The following is a 20,018-nucleotide window of genomic DNA, read 5'->3' as shown; positions in this document are numbered from 1 at the left end:
TTCCCAGCCACCTGTGTCCCTGGCTTGGGAGGTTAGGGATCTGTTTGACCTAGAGCTCTTGAGGCCACTGTGATTCTGATACAGGTGAGTAACCCAGTGGGTGCAGATGGGGCAGGAGAATGTTGTTCAGAGCAGGTTAAGTTTGTACTTATGGGGCTGAATGGATTTCCTCCCTCTTGCTAAAAGGCAGAGCCAGGAGGCTGACCACCAGACCTGCCATACCCGTCCCTGCTGGGCAGCCTACAACCCAGAAAGAGCACTAGAGTGTCTCTTCTGTGGGGGCAGACAGGGAGACCTGCTGAATGCCGTGAGCTAAGTAAGCCCGGCCTTGGTCCCTGGCTTCCCCATGAGCACAAACCCTGCCTCCTGAACACGGAAGGTATTTCCTTCACGAGGGCCTCGTTTTTCTGACTACAGGCTCATTTCAATCACATACATTTCTTTTTTGTCTGGGAACGACAGATAGATACTGATTTTCAGAGCCAGATGACATCTGAAAAGAGTGGCATTAAAAAACAATTTAACACATAAAAGTTCACAGTCTCTGTTAGCAGAAATCTTAATATATATAGAAATGTATTCTATATATAGAAATGTATTACCCACATAGGTCTTGTCTTCTAAAACTTAACATTTGAAAAAAAGAGAAAAGAAATAAACCTTAACATTTGAAGGGAAAAATAGATGATAATGGTGACTTTCAATAAGACTTACTCTAGAGAATGTAAAATGTGCTTCTGACAGGTAAAAGAAAATGACAATTACCAATCTTGACGAGCTCCATCCACTGTACACCTTGTGTGCCAATCGCGACAAGTGAGAATCCTATGGTAGAGCCGACAATGCAATGAGTGCCTGAGATGGGGAGTCTCAGGAAGGACGCAATCAACTGCCAAACTGCTGACCCTGTAGGTTGGGAGATTTAAAAAAGAGAAAAGAAAAAAAAGTTAGTTATAGAATACAGTACCTCAAACAGCCACAAAAGGAAGAAATCCAAATTATAGTTCTCCATAATAGTATCTCCCTAGGGTTGATCTCCTAATAGTATCTCCCTAGGGTTTTTTTTTTTTTAAAGATTTTATTTATTTATTTGACAGACAGAGATCACAAGTAGGCAGAGAGGCAGGCATAGAGAGAGGAGGGAGCAGGATCCCTGCTGAGCAGAGAGCCCGCTGCGGGGCTCGATCCCAGGACCCTGGGATCATGACCCAAGCTGAAGGCAGAGGCTTTAACCCTCTGAGCCACCCAGGTGCCCAGCTAGGGCTGATTTTTTTAATGGATTCTTTCTTTACAGAATGCTAAAGTCCTGACAAAAATCACTCACTTTAGTCAAAGGGACACTCTTCAACACTGAGGGGATAATGATGATTTATTGAAAATATTTCCAGAAAAGTCTCTTGATGCCATTATTAACTGCCTTTCCCACAGTTAGGTACAGGTGCTGACGATGAACTTGTTCTAATGTGAAGTGTGGCCAAGACTGAGCAAGAGATTACAGACTCTAGTGAACACAGAGAAGTAGGAAAGGCTGCATACTGGAAAAGATGTCACTGCAGTTAACCCTATGGTCACATAATAAGGAGGGCTAGACACTGGTGAGGTCACACGGATTAGTCTGTAAGAGAGACTGTAATATGCAAACAGTGGATCATTACACCTGAAACTAATCTAGCGTTACACGTCAATGAAAAAAGAGAGTGTGTAATTCCACGTTGCTTTTTTGTATTTGTCTCTTTTGCATAAGAAGTCACTAAGACATTTAACCCACAGGTGGGCATCTGCTCTCAGCCCCTGACCAGAATGCCAGGCATTTTCTTTGGGTACTTTCTCGAGTCTTCTAATTCTTACCAGTTAAGAGGATCCTTAGCTTTGGCTTTGTGTCCTTTTACCTCAATTTCACCTCCTTTTCCAGGCTTAATGTTTTTCTAGGCTACAGTTCACTCCAGATATTTTCATAAGCAGATCAAATTTTGCAGTGCGTATTAAAAGCATCAGCTGGGCAAGATCACTTTCAGAAACAGTTGTTGAAAAGCTCATATAGAACTGTAAGGGAACAAAGGCCTTGGCTGATAAGCAGGGCACGTTATTAATCCCAAATGTTAATTCTGGAAATCTGGTTGCTTGGCAGCAGCACTTTTAAGCAGATCCCTGGCATTTTCTTCAAAAAGATCTGACTTAAAAAGGATCACTATTGGCTGTACAGGCCCTAGTTTGGGCAGCAATGCTGACCACTGCTCCGTGAAGCTGGGCATGCCCACCTGTGAGCCAAACTGGGCTCGACCCTATCTGTGGCTACCCCTGAAGCATGTGCTGGGAGGAGGAGGGGCTGGCCCCGTGCTGCCAAACTGGTGACAGGTCCCGTGGCGGCAGCCAAGCCTCCCTGTGGACAATTCCTTAAGCCTTCCCATCTAAGCCCTGAGCTTCTGAGTGACTGACTAGTTTGTGTTAAAAATAGAGCCAGGGTTTAGAGCACGTTACATGGCACAGAGCTATAACTTGAGAAAGAAACTTTATGATTTCTATTCTTACAAACTGAAAATAATCTGGTGACGTTCAGAGAGGAGTATAGAGTCACCCAGATGAATTCAGACCATGGGATTTTCTTTCCTGAAAGCTGCTATTCCTTCCCTGGCTGACTTTATAACATAGGTTCTGGAGCAGCAGGGTTTGTAAGGAAAGGTCAGGGAGGACAGGCCTGCCTAGTCAGGAAGGGGGGCCAGGGGGCGGGAGGGGAGGGGCAGCGGAAAGGAGGGCAAGGCAGAGGCAGGGATTTGCAGGGCGCCTGGCAAAGTGAGAGCGCGAGGCCTCCTAAGCCTTGGGAATTTCCGAAGGCCAATGGGATTACACTAGTGTTAAGAAAAACAGTGGGAAAAAAGACAGAGATATTTAACTTGAGATAATGATATCTTATAAAGAGGAAGGGATTAAGTGTGGAATAAAGGTGTAAGACAAAATCTAGGGAAAGTTGGGGGAATGTGGGGAGGTGGCCACGCAAAGGTGCCCGGTCACGCTGGAAGCAGACAGGCAGCCTGAGTGTGCTTGGGACAGGCAAAGGGATGGGGCACTTCTTACTTTGGTTCAAGGAGACCGCTTGTTCATGCTATTACAGATATTTCCATGAGAAGATGGTGAGTTCTGAATTCTCAGTAGATTTTTGGAACCATTGGTGGTTTCATACTAAGTGGACCGACTATTGCTTTAGGGCTGAGCTTAGTGTACAAAGAGGCTTAATTCTGGAAGTTTAGCTGGCAAAAATGATTTCTTCCACCCAACCAACCCAATGCTACCACCACTCTATCAGAAAGCACAGAGACCCAAGGGCTTGGGGGAGACATTTCTAAAGAAAAAAGAAAAAACAGAATATGACAGGGGGAGATAAAGAGAGAAGAAATGGATATCGAATTTAGAAGAAGGAGAAAGGGACAATTCAGGCACTGGAACAGAATCAGCTTTGGTTTTGGCCAATAATAATTATACCACCGCCTTAAATTAACAAAGTTCTCATTTGCAAGGAACCTAGTTCTAAAAATCTAGTAACTCACATAAATTCCCAACAAAATAGGCTTTGAGATTCATCTACCCATACACCAAAAGGGAAAGGAAGAAAAAAAGGAAGATTACAAGAAAGAAACCAAAGCAAACAACATCAAGTTATTCAAGCAAAACCTCAAATTGCTTTGGTTAACCTAAATTCTAGTTGAGGTAAGTATTCTTCATTCTTTCAGTGAACAGCCAAAGGCCGGGGTGGGAGAACTGAAAAACTGGACAAGTCATACTGCCCACACGAAACGTGAGCAGTGACATGAGGGTCTGAGCTCACGAGGCTTCTAGTCTAAGCCAGGGCCTCTGTGTGGCCTCACTGACAAATCTCTTTATAAACAACACAACCATGCCAGGGCGCCTGGGTGGCTCAGTCAGTTAAGCGTCTGCCAACTGCTCAGGTCATGATCCCAGAGTCCTGGGATCGAGTCCTGCATCACGCTCCCTGCTCAGTGGGAGTCTGCTTCTCCCTCTCCCTCTGCCTACAGCCCCCCTGCTTGGTGTGTTCTCTCTCTCTCGCTCTCTGATAAATAAATCTTAAAAAAATAGAAAAACAACTATTCCTTAGAAGTTTTATCCAATGACAGAAGAAGCTACTGTTAAAACTTAATTTTATAAATGTTTTTCTTTATTTTTCCCCTACTTTCAACATTTCTTGCCCATATCATCCTGACTAGAGAAATCTTAATTTTAGCTCACTATGACTATGTCTTAGATTCCTATCACGAAAACCAAGCATGACTTTTACAAAGAACTGTCATTTTTCTAAGGGAAATTTTACTTTTATCTGGCTATGATAAGAAACAGATAACCAGTGAAGGTAAATAAAATCCAGTCATTAAAATAGCTGTTGTCGGGGCGCCTGGGTGGCTCAGTGGGTTAAGCGGCTGCCTTCGGCTTGGATCATGATCTCAGGTCCCTGGGATCGAGTCCCGCATCAGGCTCTCTGCTCAGCAGGGGGCCTGTTTCCCTCTCTCTCTCTCTCTCTCTGCCTGCCTCTCCGTCTACTTGTGATCTCTCTGTAAAATAAATAAATAAAACCTTAAAAAAAAAAAGGCTGTTGTCATGAAAGCCATCATAAACCTTACGTCATTAAAACACAAAATGTTGAGAAACAGAACTCCTTAGCATGTATTACCAGCATCATGTGCTTGGTATTTAATACCTTAGTACATCAGAATTGGATATGGATCAAACAACTCAACAATTTCTCAAACTAACCTGCTATTGCAAAAAGATGGTGGGCCATCTTATATTTGGCAAATAATGTCCACATTCTGGGTGCTTCAGAAATGCTAGAGAGAGTCAAGAACTAGGGGCCTGTGGACTATAGCTATGTTCTTGGTACACCAGCCACCTTACCTTCTACTGCAGAATCCTTCCTACAAAAGGGTATGTCCTGATGAAAGCAGAAGGTGGTAGGATTCCTCTCTAATCATCTTCGCCCTAACCAAATTACCCATACAGATCAGCTGTCTGCTGTGACGTCATCACTACCCAGAGACCAGCAGAGCAAGAGTCCTGGGGGCTGCACTTAAGCCTTCCTGCCTGAATCTTCTTTCCGGAGGTAGCGAGGGCAGACAGGGCAGCACCGCCATGGTGCTTGCAGCTGATGGTCAGCCTGGCCAGTGGAGAAATCACACCGACTGGCTGGTCAGTCAGCTTGTTACCATGTTTCACTGCCCTCTACACTTCCCCCTCATCTAAACAACTTGAAACTACCAATATAAGGCTGTATTGTAAACAGGTGACACACAAATGGTTGTTTGGCCAGAAAACAAAACAAACACCATCCCAAATGGATCTCCTAGAGGTAGAATCAGAAAATCAAAAATCAAAACAAAAATCAAAATTCCCAGCAAAGGGATTAAAAATAAGGTAGAAGACTAGAATTTCCTGAAACACAAGCACTTGACATTGATTCAGTCAGGCTCAAAACCTCAAATGGAGGACACAAAACTTAATAAATATTGGTTTTTTGGCATCCACGTTTTCAAAACATTGCAGCCTAACTGATGAATAATCTATGGAAAAAATAGGCATCAACTGTCAAGGATATCTCACAAGTCAACCTTACAAACACATTCACCGAGGCTTGTTATTTCTTTAAGGATTCTCAAACTACTTTAAAATGACAGCTAGTCTACAAACATCTTTGTCTGTTACTTTATAAAAAGCACTTTTAGCCAAATCTATTTTAACAACGTTTGCTATAAATTTGATATTTGAACATAAAAAAAAAAATCGTTAGAACGCAGAAAGCAAAAATAAGATGTAGTATATATGAAACATCAAACCAGTTTTGAAGTCAAAACAAAAATCACACTTATGGACATGACAGAAATATCTGTACAGAAGTAGGCCATCGGGTGCATTTCCCATTGATGTAAAGAATAAGGCTACTTACCGACCATCGCACTAACTTCCCCGGCCATTAGTGTTTCTACTGTCTCGTTGTATAGGTTCACATCAATGATACCTTTTCGAATGGTCTCTCCCACTTTGGCTCCCAGTAACACTGAGCCAGTGGTTTCAAATATTGAAGCCAAAATGCATGCTTGTCTCAAGGTCACCACGCCAGAGCCCACAGCAGTACCAAATGAATTGGCAACATCATTTGCGCCAACAGAAAATGCCAAGACAAAAGCTATGATAAAACCCAAAATGACCATCCACAAATACTCATCCATGGCCATTTTGGAAAGTGGGCTCCGGGTACTTTTCTTTTGCAGAAATATTTTAAATAAACAAAGCTTGAGGTTATACACGTCGTAAGGCCGAGAGTTCTTGTAAACAGTGAGTTTGCTCTGGAAAGTGCTGGACAATGTTAGAGCCTGAACAAACTGCTAACTGCTGGTTTTCAAACTACTGTCAGTACAGTTCATTTGGTTGTGTTCAGTCAGCGGTAAAACACATTCCATATTTTTCCTCCCAATCTGGGAAAGCTATGATGTCTCCTCCTATAACAGAAAACAAAACAAAAGAAATCAATTACCCTAAGAAACCTGTAACAGTTCGTTCCATCAGAACTAAGTGTTTTAAGCCTACTAATGGGCTCTAACTTTGGCATTTGACAGATCTAACCATAAAGCAATTCAAGGAAGATTATAATTAGGTTAAAGTCTCCCCCCAAGCCCCTATGAAAAAATGCTGGTTTCTAGAATATCAGAGGGTGAGGTATGCTTGAGAATTACAGGTTGACAATAAGCCTTAACAGGATATGACTTTCTGCAATCTGAAAAACATATTTGGTCATTATTTTCAGAAAGAAAAAATTGCTTCAAATGGGTAAAAGATAAAGAAATGGGAAACTCAGTTATAGATACGTGGAATATGCCGGATTCTTGGAACGGAGATGACCAAATATTATTCTGTGACACCACAGGGTGTGGCTAATGACCTGCCTGAACATTTACAGACAAGAATGAGCACTCTATGAGCACACCGTGCATGTGTCTGAAAGAAGGCTTACAGGTTCTAGTATACAGCTTACAGGCTTACAGGTTCTAGTATACAGTTCTTTGTTTACATCTAGTATAAAGTATACTTTGTCAGAGGCTGACAAAGGTGGAAACCGAAGGCCCTCAGGAGGAAGAGAGAAAGCTGCAGAATGGAATGATCCTACTGAAACACAATTCAGATCATCTTACTATTCCCCCGACTACCCATCCCTCACTCAGAGGGAAGGCCAGAGGCCTCACCCCACGGCTTGGAAGGCCCTCCACGGTCTCCTGAAAGCCCCGACCCAGCCCACTGTCCTCAGCTCCGATTGCCCCTTCCTTTACAGGCTCCTTCTTATTCCTTGAAATCACCAAACGCTCTCACCTCTGGGCCTTTGCACCTGCTGATCCCTATGCCAGAAAAACTCTCCCTGACAGCTGTGTAGCTACGCATGCTATTTAGGTCTCTGCTCAAATGTCACCATCAGAGAGGCCTTCCCTGACCTCATGAAAGAGCAGCCCCTCCCCCCCATGCCATTATCCACCCCTTTCACCCAACTTTTTGGCTGTTTTACTTATCACTGCATTCGTTCATTCACTCATTCTCGCCTGTCTCCTTTCAGGAGGGTGTGGGTACTTTATTTGGTTTCACCGCTGTATCTCCAGGACATTGAATAGTGCCTGGCATGCAGGAAGCCCTAACCAATTTTTTGAATATATGAAAAAAGGGACTATTAAACATGGAGAAAAGTCCTCTAAGATAAAAAGGCAATGTCACAAAATTAGTATATCCAAGAAGTAAAAATGTCACTAAAAGCTTTGGAACTGTGGTATTCTATTGTTATACAGCTGAAGTACAAAATCTGTGTTTTTTTGAATGAATTTTTTGACTTCGGTGTACAGAATGGTGCTTATTACCACAGTGTGGTTCTTCAGAGATGCTTATTGACCCAAACTAGATAAATTAGGTTCACATGTCATGTCACAGACAGTATAATGATCAATCAACATTAAGATTATTTAGGGGAAAAACAGGACACTAAATTTTATGTATATTGTGATCATGGTAGTATTAAAATTTATATAAAAAGACAGGCAGGTTAATATACTAAAAATCAGAACAGCGGCTAACTTTGAGTGGCAGGTAGTGTTACAGACAATTTTTTCCTTTCCATCCAAAACGAAACTGAGTAACATGCTTTTCAAATTAAAATAGTACATAATAAATATTTGGTCGTAGTGCCATCTATGTATGCAATGCTACAGGCATATAATGAAATAGAAAATATACACTGACAGATTCTGTCACTTCCTAAGATTTGAAGCCTATGCAATTCTAGAGATTTAGAGCCCATATGAGACAAATGAAAAGACCATTCTAATGGCAAGGAACAATATCCTACTAAAAGAGTATTTTATTAATATCACGGACACATCAAATCTAGAAGTGAAAATACAAAATAGGAAATATTTTGGACCAATACAATCGAATCTTAAAATAGAAATTTTGATGAAATCTTGTTTGTCAGGTTAGCTTGCCAACAGGGCGAACAAGAACAACATTCAACAAGTATTTATTGAGAACCTCCCTTGTGCCAGTCACTAGGAACACGACGATGAGTGAAAATGGATGTGGGGCTCACCGACCCATGAGGGGGGCAGACGCTAACCACGTAAACACACAAATGTACGACCCTTGGCTGTGGTGAGTGCCAAGGAGGCAGGAGGCCCGCGGCCCACGGTGTTGTGAGAGCGCGGTTCTGGGCCAGGACCAGACCTGTGAGAGCAGGGAAGGCAATCTAGGAAGGGGCAGCAATCTGGGAAGGGGGAGGCATTCCAGGCACAGCCGGGGGTGGGGGGAAGGGGCAATGCGGGGGAGGACAGGCAGGCCGGTGCGAGGCAGCGTCCAGCAAGCTGAAGATGGTGGCCACCACGCGGTCAGTAGGGTGTCACTGCAGGGTTGTAACCAGAGGGAGGCCCACATGACCAGACTTTCGAGAAGGTCACCGTGGCCACCATGTGCAGAAGGGGCTGGACAGAAGAGGAAACGTGCTGAGACGGATTCAGGGCTACTGTGCGGTGCAGGCAGCCCCCACAGAGGCCCCCCGGCCCGGCGTGGCCGTGCCACCGACCGAAGAGAAAGGACGTTTAAGGAGGTTTCTGGGGCTCAAGCGGTGGTGGCGTATGCGTGGGGACTAAGAGAGACAGATGGTTGTTGGCTGGCAGGACTGGGCTAAGAAACAGCCAAGGGGAGTTTTTATGTTTTCTCCTTTGTCTTGTTTCTAGTTTTGTTTTTACACGTTAGGGCGAGGTTCACCCACAGGTTCACTCTGGGACAGGCTGCACACAGAGGTCAAATCCAAGAGCACCAGGCAGATATGTCCTCAGCCCGGCGTGGCTTGGAGAGGCTTTTAATTGTCTTTATGATACCTTAGGCACCATTTCAGACCAGGACCCCTCTCCTACTCAGATAATCTTAGGTAATTAATTTCTACAACTGTGTCAGTGAAATGCAGGTTTTCTCCTTCATATTATGTCCAATAAGCATCTAGTTGAGGAGAAAGGCTTCTATTTTTTATTCTATTTATAAGACCGTTTTTTTTATGGCAAGGCCCATACCCGGTTTTCTCCCTCCTCCATTTGTTTTTGTCAAATGGGAACAAAATAAAACAAAGCACTTCAACAACTGCACAGTCTACTGCTGAAACAGAGCTTGGCACCCCCCCGCAGCGGGGGCAGGGAGCACAGAGCACAAGGCTGAGAAGGGAATCTGTCAGGGGTACAGAAGCCCAAATCCAGAGTGGTTGAGGTCTGGCCCGTGTGTCACCAGACAGTGCTGGCTGTTTGAAAACAGGACGGAGGTGCGCAATCAAGTCCGCGGGGAAAAGGCTGGCTTATTCAACGAGTGATGTTAGGCCAACTTGCTTATAACTACCTGGAAGGAAGAAATAAGTTAGATCCCTACCTCCAGCCAAAATGAACTGAAGATTTAAATGTAAAAACTGAAACCTGAAGAAAACACAGAGGTAAATAGTTACTTAATATTGGGATGGGGAAGCCTAGACCTGATACTGAAGAATCGATTCATCTGAGTTCATAGAAATCATGTCACTGGGAGACAGAGAGGCCTGACGTGTGGAGGGGTCACAGGGAAATGCCTCCTCTCCTGCTCAGCAATGATTCTCAGCGAGGACACAATGGCATTTAGATCTTCTAGCTAACGCTTTGGTTCTTCTCTCTCTTCTACAAGGGCTTCTCCGAAAAGGGTCAGGACAAGCCTCCTAACTCTCTTGCCTTCCCCCCAGTATGAAAGCCCCTATATGGCTTCGATTCACAGAACTGAATGTGCCAAGATACTCTTTAATTTTCAAATGCCACTGACCTCTCACATTAGAGGAACAGAGACCTTAGAATGTTCGGAATCACTGGAAGAGGTATTGAGGGGTTTTCTAAGTTCTACCTCTCAAACTTGTAAAGTTAACAAGATCCTCACTCTCTTCTCTCAGGGCCCTCGATGTTTCTGAGCAAGCTCCTCAACTCTGAGGCCTGCCCACCATCACTTCTGTCCCTTGATCTCTGAACCAGCCACGCCTCTGTCACCAGGCCCAGTGAGAGCACTGACAGGACTCCCGAGTCAAGGATTTATAGATTCTCTTTCTAGAATTTTCCTCTGTGAGCATCTGCTTCAACTCTACCTCATACCCTCTTATCTACACTAGAAATCTGAATGTTGAAGAAAAAGTGAAAACAAATATTCTCAGACTAATTCTAGATGAATCTGTACATAGTTTAAAAACAGGGACGTGGCTGAGCTATGGCACTTAATAGACATTAATTAAAAAAAAAAAAAAAAAAAGCTTGGTTGGGCGGCTTCCAGTTCTGAAACGTTGCTACAGGTAACATCCAAGATGACCCTTGGCCTTCTCAAGCAAACGTGCCAAGAGGATGCCCGTTGTGGACCTCCATCCGCCCTCCTCTCTCTCTCAGCCTTGGAGTCCCATCAGCCCCTCAGCTGGCACAACCCATCCCAGACCATCAGGTCTGGAGTGGACTGTGGCTTAATTAGGACTCCTTCCCAGGGACCTTGTGGTTTTAAAGGCCTAGTCCACAGACAGCCTCCCTTCCTCCTGTTTGCTTCTGGCCTATGCCAAGCTCGTCCCTGAGATTTCATGGACTGTACCCAGGCCAAGCTCCCCCAACAACAGGTGAGGGGAAGGAGCCAGGTCCTCCATGCAGAGGACCCCCGGTGCTCTGAAGTAATTTTCCAACACTCACTTAAACCCAAAGTTGAGGCACCTGGGTGGCTCAGTGGGTTAAACCTCTGCCTTCAGCTCAGGTAGTGCTCTCAGGGTCCTGGGATCGAGCCCTACATCAAGCTCTTTGCTCAGCAGGAAGCCTGCTTCGCCCTCCCTCTCTGCCTGCCGCTCTGCCTACTTGTGATCTCTCTGTCAAATAAATAAGTAAAATCTTTAAAAAAGCAAAACAAAACCAAAAGTGACTCACACCTACCCTCTAGAAATGTAAAACCTATTTTCCTAAAAGTTAGGGTTGAATCTTGCCTTCTGACACTTTGGTAGAAATCTGAAGACAGATAGTCTCTTCAATGGTGTGGTGTAAATCTAACGACTCTCTGCTACCTGTGAGTAAACCTGGCTACTCAGCCATCAAAACTATTAACTTTTCCCAATAAATGGAAAGGTAAAAATGGAAGACTGATTTTTGAAATCTTACTTACAGAATAGTATAGCAGAAGCATTTTTTTCTTTTCAACACTGGAGGTAGATATTGTTATAAGGAGTTTCTATCAACACCATCATTCTTGAATAGCTCATAAAAACATCTCCTTTACACTCTTAAATTTTAAAAATTAATTATAAAATAGTATACTTATGACAAAACATACTGAGTTTCATATTTTCACAATAATGATAAAAAAAAATGGAACCAGGACAAGAATGGCTCTGAAACTTGCTTTAATTACCTTTAAATGGAATATTTTACGAACATGCAAGGCAGTCTGTGGGAGCACAGGAGCCTGGAGAAAGGCAGATGATATTGTGACTGAAGCAGAAGCAAGAAAGCAAGAGAGAGAGGGGAAGGGGAAAGAAAGAGGGGGGGAGAAGGGAGAAAAATGTCCAAAGGGAAGGCAAGACAACCAAGCCAAGTGTTAGACCCAGCTTGGAACACAAGGACACAGAAGCAAGACGAAGCAAGTTTACTCAGCGGGGACAAAGAGCGTGAGTGTAAAGCCTGATAATCTTTATTAAAGACGTTCAAAGTGAACAAGCTGCAGATTAAAACCCAAAGTAAACTGGCAATAAATGGCAAGGACAGTTTACTAATACACTGTGGCCATCCCCAGCACTTCATGTTCCTCACCTTCTCCTTCTCCTTTTCTCTCTGTTGTTAAAAAAGGAACATTTGTTTCTCCTGCATGAAGAAAGGGAAAGAGCTCAGGAGCTGCAATCTGAAGTTCTGGGTCCATTCCAGTTCAGCTAGCTACTAGCTACACAACTGTGGGCAAAGTCATTTAAATGACTCATCTGGAAAATGGGAATAATGACACAAGACATGGTGGCCATGTAAAGGCCCTAGCTCAGTGCCAGGGATCAATACATGGTGACTATTACTATTATTAGCAGATAAAGCCCTGGGGTCATGGTCAGGAAACCCAGGCCTACTCCTGGCTTTGTTACTAACTAGCAGTGTGACCTTGGGAAAGGCACATCCACTTTCTGAATTCCATTTCATCATCTGTAAAATGGGGATAGTAATAACACATGTACTTGGTAGAATTATTGTTAGGATCAAACCTAACAAATGCTTAAGTGTTTTGTAGTTGTTGGTTAGCCTTAAGCCACCTGAAGTTATCAGTATCACTGTAGACACAGGAAGAACAACTTGAAGCTCCAAAAACCTTCTAGAAGGATCTTTCTCACTCTTACACCTCCCACCTCTAGCAGTCATGCAGATATACCCACCTCCCTCTAGTCCTGTTCCTCCTCGATGTACAAATTCTGACCTTGTCTTTGATTAAAGACTGACATTGGAAGGCACGGGAACAGTTTTGAGGGTTGGATGGAGCTGAAGAAGTAGATGAAGATACCTCCAAAAGGTGCTAAGAAAAAAATATCATGCAAAATGGTAAAGCCACTTTGGACAACAGGATGGCGGTTTCTTATAAAGCATATGCTCATCACGTAAGTCAGCAGTCCCATTCTGAGGTATGGTCACCCAAGAGAAATGAAAACACATATCTACACAGGGAACTTTTTATTCTATATCTTGAGTATGGTGGTAGCTACACTACTGGGCACGTGTGTCAAAATTCATGAAACTGTACACCTGCAATTAGTGAATTATATATAAATTATACCTCAATAAAACAGACTATAAATAACACTGGCATATATAACTACGTGAGGTGACGGATGTATTCTTTAACCAGATGGGAGGAAACCTTTCACAATGTATATGTGTATAGAATCATCACGGTGTACACTTCAAATATCTTACAATTTTATTTGCCAATTAATTCTTTACCTCAGTATTCTACCTCAGTAAAGCTGAAGTAAAAAACCAACATGATACTGGTCATAAAAGTATATAAAATATTCATTCTTGGTATGTTTCCCTTCCTATATTGCTGGCTTTGCCTTCCCACACCCCCAGCTGCCTTAGGTTAAATACTTAAAAGGAAAAGAAGAGAAAAGAAATGGGAAGGAAGGGAGAGAGAAAGAAAAGTAACTCTCTTATTGAATGGAAGAAGGAACATTCTACTCAAACAGAGTAAAAGCAGCTCATTTGACCAATCGAGCAAGGGCTCAGGGACAAGGTGTCACGCCTTGTTTAAAACAATGGCATCAAGAAGCAAAGAGCAAATACGGATCAGTGAGAGGAAGTGCAAATTCAAAGTTCCACAGAAAGGGACTCAGACACAACTCTTTTTCTAGGCCAGAGATGAAAGGCGAAGGCCTGCTGTGGGGACAGATTAGACCTCTCTTCCAACCGGGCACATACTATTTCCACAGAGAAAGAAAAGCAGAGCATTCTTGTAGAGCCAAGTCTCCAACCTTGCTTCTTCAGGATCTAAAAGGTGGAAACCCATTCATTAGCATTCAGGTTTATGGCAAATATAAATACCTCAGCTGAAAATCACCCCTATGGAGGCCCACAGATGAAAAACAGTTTAAACCTGGACTTGTGGACACTTCATATACCAAAAGCTTCAAGGAGGTCAATTAAAATAAGTTAGAGCATAAGCAAACTATAAATAAACGTGTCACCTTGCTGGGCTACTCCAAAACCGACTCTACAATGGGTTCGGAAATGTTCCCTCTCATAAGTACAGCTGGAAATGATTTAAACAGTTCTAAGCAGAAGCATTTATTTTTCGTATGGGAATTGGTGCCAGGCTGGGTTAGATGCATGGCAGTCCCATACGCTGTCTTGAACAAGAAGTATGCAGAGAGGGTATGGGTGGCTTTATGACATGAACCTCACAAGTCCAAGAAGATAAGCAAATAATCTGAAATGTGAACAAATACTGATGTACAAAGATGTCATTTATTACAATCATGAAAAAAAAGGAAACCATTTAACTATCCCCCAGATAGGAGGGATAGTTAAATAGCTAAGGAAGCACTGATGACTTCTAAAGAGGAAATATTATATAGTAACTAAAATGATGTAACTTGAGGGGTGCCTGGGTGGCTCAGTCAGTTAAGCCTCTGCCTTTGGCTCAGGTCATGATCCCAGGGTCCTGGGATCGAGCCCCACATCCGGCTCCCTGCTCAGTGGGGAGCCTGCTTCTCCCTCTGCTCATGCTATCTCTCTCACACTTTCACACTCTCCTCCTCTCTCAAATAAAAAATAAAATAAAATAAAATAAAATTATGTAACTTGAAGAATTTTTCAAGTTACATCATTGGCATTGGAACATTCTCTGCAAAGGGAAAAATCAGCATACAAATGGTATGTGCCAAATGATCTCAACTATGCTTGAGAATACACCAGCAATGAGACTTTAAAGAAACACACCCAAGGTTCAGAGTGGCTCTCTCTAGCTGTTCTTGACTTTTTTTTTTATACTACCCAAAACTTCCTACGATGAGCAATTACTACTTTTAGTGTCGGAAAAACCCTTTTTTTGAGAAGTTAGGAATGCACCACCAGCATATGCTCCATTTTTGCAATAAACAAAATGAATTTATCATGAGTCTGTTTTCAGCCCAGGCCTCGCAGACAATTCTCCTTTCAAGGTATCACCTAACAACTCAAGAGGTAAATACACCTTCTATACTTTTTTATTGATATTATCTTTGTTTTTCACTTTCAAGAACACCCCACAGTTCTGGCATCTGAGCACGGGGTGGAAAGGTCACTGCACAGTTCAGAGCCTTTACCATAGTCCCATCTACAGGATTCTAAAGCGCATCCCCAGTCACACCTGGTCCTCCTTTAGAATTCTCCCTTCATCTTTTCTGTGCTTTTCTTGAGGACTGGCCATCAGAACCAAACTTTACCCAGAAATCAAGAAAAATGTCCTGCCAAGTACTCTGCAAGCCTGACTAAAGCGGTATTTGAAGTTAATGCTTACAAGAAACAACCTATGATTAGTCTCTGATTCCTATTTTGGTTCACAGAATTAGAGAATCAGAGAACATTAGAGTTTGAAAAGACTTGAGAAGTAGTCTGGTCCAATTCTGGTCATTCTGAAGATGTGACTGCCATAACTGAAAGTAGACACAGGAGATGGCTATTCCCTAAACGTGATACCCACTGACTGCTCGGGAGGTACTCAAAGGTGCAGTGTAAGGGGTGCCCCTGGCTGGCCTTCCTAATGATACTAGCTCCAACTTGGGGAGTTAAGATTCCTTGGGGAGGGCGAGGCAGAGAGAGCAGGGAAAGAGAAAAGGGTGAAAAAGAGGATGGGTTATAAAGAATGCCACAGAACCGTGATCCTTGGAAATTTTCAAGAGCAGATGATATCTTCCAATCCCGTCCAGCTCAATTATTCTGTATCAACCAGAGACCACAGGGCTAAGAAGGGGCAGTGCAGCCTGCAGATGTGAACCACAGGATTGTGCTGTGGGGCGAGGGGGTGGAAATTCCTGACCCTTTCTAGAACAATGCAATCAATGGCTTTCATCAGTGTATAGAATATGGCACAAACTCATTTTCTGTGTCAAGTTTCTACTGCAGACCTTGATGGTTCAGCCCCTCTGGACCCTGATTCTTTTCCAGGCTCATTCCTGCTGTATTCACTCTCCCTCCTGCATTTTTGTCATTCTGACAGTTACGTTTGTGTTTGGCTTGTAAAGCCTATGTGTTATTTAGATATCTTCCAGTAGCCTTTTGCTCTCTGGGAAAGCATTGTATGAATATATTAAGTAAATATGTTTTTAAAAGGATAAAGAAATAAACAGCAAAAATAATGAAAAGGAAATAAAGTTAAAGGAATCATGATAATTTGGCCTGAGGAAGAGAAAGAGAAGATGGAGAAGGCCCTACAGAACCTAAGTGAAAAATGGTTTTTTTAAAAACGGAAAGACTGCCTCATGTCATGGAAGTGCGATTTCCTAGGAGATGCTCAAACGGAATCTAAATGACTGAGCAATTATTTTCAGAAACTTTGTTGTTTCTATTTATTTTTTATTATTTTTTAAAAGATTTTATTTATTTGATAGAGAGTGCACAGGTAGTAGGTAGAGCGGCAGGCAGAGGGAGAGGGAGAAGCAGGCTCCTTGCTGAACAGAGCCAGACACGGGACTCGATCCCAGGACTAGGATCATGACCTGAGCTGAAGGCAGACACTTAACTGACTGAGCCATCCAGGTGTCCCTGCTTTATATTTTTTTCAGAAGATTTTATTTTTTAAAAGATTTTATTTATTGGGGCACCTGGGTAGCTCAATCATTAAGCATCTGCCTTCGGCTCAGGTCATGATCCCAGGGCCCTGGGATCGAGCCCTGCATCAGGCTCCCTGCTCAGCAGGAAGCCTGCTTCTCCCTCTCCCACTCGCTCCGCTTCTGCTCCCTCTCTCACTGTGTCTCTCTGTCAAATAAATAAAATCCTAAAAAAAAAAAAAAAGATTTTGTTTATTTATTTGGAGGGGGAGGGGCAGGGGGAGAGGGACAAGCAAACTCTGCACTGAGTGTGGAACCTGATGCTGGGCTCGATCTCGGGACCTGATATCACAACCTGAGCTGAAATCAAGAGTCAGGCACTTAACTGAATGATCATCCAGGTGCCCCTAAAGGCTTTATTTTTAGGAAATCTCTATACTCAACATGGAGCTTGGACCTACAATCCCAAGATCAAGAGTCACCTGCTCCACCAACTGAGCCAGCCAGGCGCCCCTGTTGCTTGCTTCTATTTCAATTTTATAATTTGATGATTTCATGAAAAAGTTACTATAAGGAAATACATACCGGTCATTCTCTATCAAGTGTGGAGATATGGCAAAAAGTCTTTCATTGTAATAAGACTGCACTTGGAGAAGAAAAAATTTCTAACTGAATGGCTTACTGCACACTGCAATGCGCTCCCATTAGAAACATGGAATTAACCTGCACAATTTTTTTTTCAGGATTATGACCGCCTTGCTGGAGTGCTGTAGATACAACACCGCTTGAAAGCACAGGACAAGGATGGCTGCCCTCTATACATTTATTCCCACTCTAGGAGAGAAATGGCTTCTAAACATTTTTCCCCTTCGGTGTATGCTACAGATGGATTCCCCTCAGATAGTCTACATAATTTTTTTTCTTCAGTCATAACCAAAAATAGATTTGTTTTCATGAGCAAATCACTTAGCATCATGATCACATGGCAAACCTGGGAGTACTTGTTCCGGTTCTGTGCCCTGAAGTGTTGGACTGTTTGGCTAAACTCCAAGAGCTATATTAGGGAAATACCTTCTCTTTGGCCGCAGTTTAAAATGGAACTATATATGTAAATAGATACCATGGTTCTTACAGATTTATTTGCTAGTTTTGGTCTGATTACAGTAGAAGCTCAACAGAACTATGAATGATACTTACAAAAACACTGATTCCTGATACTACGACATATTCTTTCTATTAATAGAACATTAATATAAATAGAAGAGTTGATAGGTGGAGATTATTATCTTAACTATTTTCCATGCTCAACTTACAGCCGCATACTTCTTGTTCTCATTCCAAAGCTTCTTTCTTAAGCAATACTTCTTAGGCAGCAGAAAAAGCAAGAGGGAGCAGATGATTAAGTTGATTCAGTGAGACTTTTCCTCTTTGCAATGTAGGAAAGTTGGTTCAGGTCTCTAAAGTGCATCATCGGAAGTCTGCAAACGTGATTCAGTTCCACCCAAATTAGTGGTATAAACGTCTAAACAAGGCAGTAAGTTCAAAAAATTGTTCATCTGGTCAGGAAGTCGGGTGGAAATCTAGGACATTTTCCATATCTCTCACGGAGACAACCAAAATTGAAATCTTTTTACTAAATTAAGAAACCATAAGCATTTGCTTGACATCACCTTCAAAGAATGATGAAAATAGCAGTTTAAAAATATCAGAGAGATAAGTTTTTAAGATGTCGTTGAATATTATCTCCTGATTCTGAGAGTGCTCCTGCTACTTATTTCCTTATGAATGACTTGAGATAAACTTTCCTGGGCAAGTCACTGGCTTCCTTTGGCTCAGTTTTTCCTTTAGAAAACTTGGGAGCTTGGGAGGATGCCTTGATGTGAACATGAAGAGCTGTATTATAATAACTAGAAAGCAACTGGGTATAAGCTGCTCCTTGGTGTTTGAAATCAGTTACAAGAAGAAAGAAGAAGTACATAACTATATGTTCTTTGGTCATGACCCACTTAATTGCCTCTACTGGAGCTCGTGTGTGCGTGTGTGCATGCGTGCGCGCATGTGTGTATGTGTATTTCAATTACTCTCTAGTGTCACTTTCTTTCAGCCTAGTGAACCTCCTTTAGTATTTCTTGTAAGGCAGATCTGGTAGCAATGGATTCTGTTTTCATTTACTTGGAAATATTTTCATTTTGCCTTTGCTTTTGAAAGACAGTTTTGCAGGGCGGAGGACTCTGTCAGCACTTTAATGGCCTCTCACAGTCATCTGGCCTCCACTGTTTTTCATGAGAAGTCAGGTGTTAATCTTCTTGCAGGTCCCCTATAACTGAGTCAGTTCTCTCTTGCTACTTTCTGCATCTTTCTTTCAAAATTTTGACTACATGTCTGGGTGTGGATCTCTTCATGCTTACCCTCATCAGTCAAGCAAGAGTCTGTCAAGCATCTTGGATGTGTAGCTTAGTGGTTTTCATCAAATTGGGAAAGTTGTAAGTCATTACGTCTTTGAATATTTTTCCGCCTCTTTCTCTCTTCTACTTCTTGTACACTTAATGGTAACCTATATTTTTCTGAGATTCTGTACGCTCTTGTCACTCTTTCCATTCTTCAGACTGCATTATCTCCATGGCTCTCTATTCAAGTTCATGGATTCTTTCTTCTGACAACCCAAATCTACTGTTGAGCCCTTTAGTGAGTTTTTCATTTTTTTTTTTTTAAAGATTTTATTTATTTATTTGACAGACAGAGATCACAAGTAGGCAGAGAGGCAGGCAGAGAGAGAGAGGGGGGGAAAGCAGGCTCCCTGCTGAGCAGAGAGCCTGATGCGGGGATCAATCCCAAGACCCTGGGACCATGACCTGAGCTGAAGGCAGAGGCTTTAACCCTCTGAGCCACCCAGGCACCCCAGAGTTTTTCATTTTTTTAATAGTTTTCAATTTTAGTATTTCCGTGTTAAAAATTATTTTTAAAGATTTATTTATTTATTTGAGAGAGAGATCGCTCATGAGAAGGAGGTCAGAGTGAGAAGCAGACTCCCTGCTGAGCAGGGAAGTCCGATGTGGGACTCGATCCTGGGATTCCAGGATCATGACCTAGCTGAAGGCAGCTGCTTAACCAATTGAGCCACCCAGGCATCGCCTCCATGTTTAAATTTTTTTTAATTGTGGCAAAATAAACATAAAATTTACCATTTAAC

The 20,018-nt window shown here is 42.6% G+C and overlaps 1 protein-coding gene across 11 annotated transcripts in view; it reads right to left on the bottom strand.

Annotated features, from left to right (window-relative positions):
* Positions 1-20,018, bottom strand: part of SLC20A2 (solute carrier family 20 member 2) — a 106,488-nt gene that overhangs the window by 42,033 nt on the left and 44,437 nt on the right. For 8 of the 11 annotated variants that reach the window (XM_044225287.1, XM_044225291.1, XM_044225298.1 and 5 more), the window contains 2 exons: positions 5,948-6,500; positions 766-906 (listed from right to left, as the gene is read on the bottom strand). In XM_044225287.1, coding sequence (XP_044081222.1) covers positions 766-906; positions 5,948-6,236 — 430 coding nt within the window. In that variant the 5' untranslated portion in view covers positions 6,237-6,500. Of the gene's footprint in view, positions 1-765; positions 907-5,947; positions 6,501-12,961; positions 13,099-18,141; positions 18,271-20,018 lie in introns of those variants that run through there. The other 3 variants (XM_044225294.1, XM_044225296.1, XM_044225297.1) reach the window with 3 other exon arrangements.

Source organism: Neovison vison, chromosome 11, assembly GCF_020171115.1.
Source record: "Neovison vison isolate M4711 chromosome 11, ASM_NN_V1, whole genome shotgun sequence".
Classification (NCBI taxonomy): domain Eukaryota; kingdom Metazoa; phylum Chordata; class Mammalia; order Carnivora; family Mustelidae; genus Neogale; species Neogale vison.
Note: the sequence above shows the minus strand (reverse complement) of the source record. Positions and strands in the feature narration are given on the sequence as shown.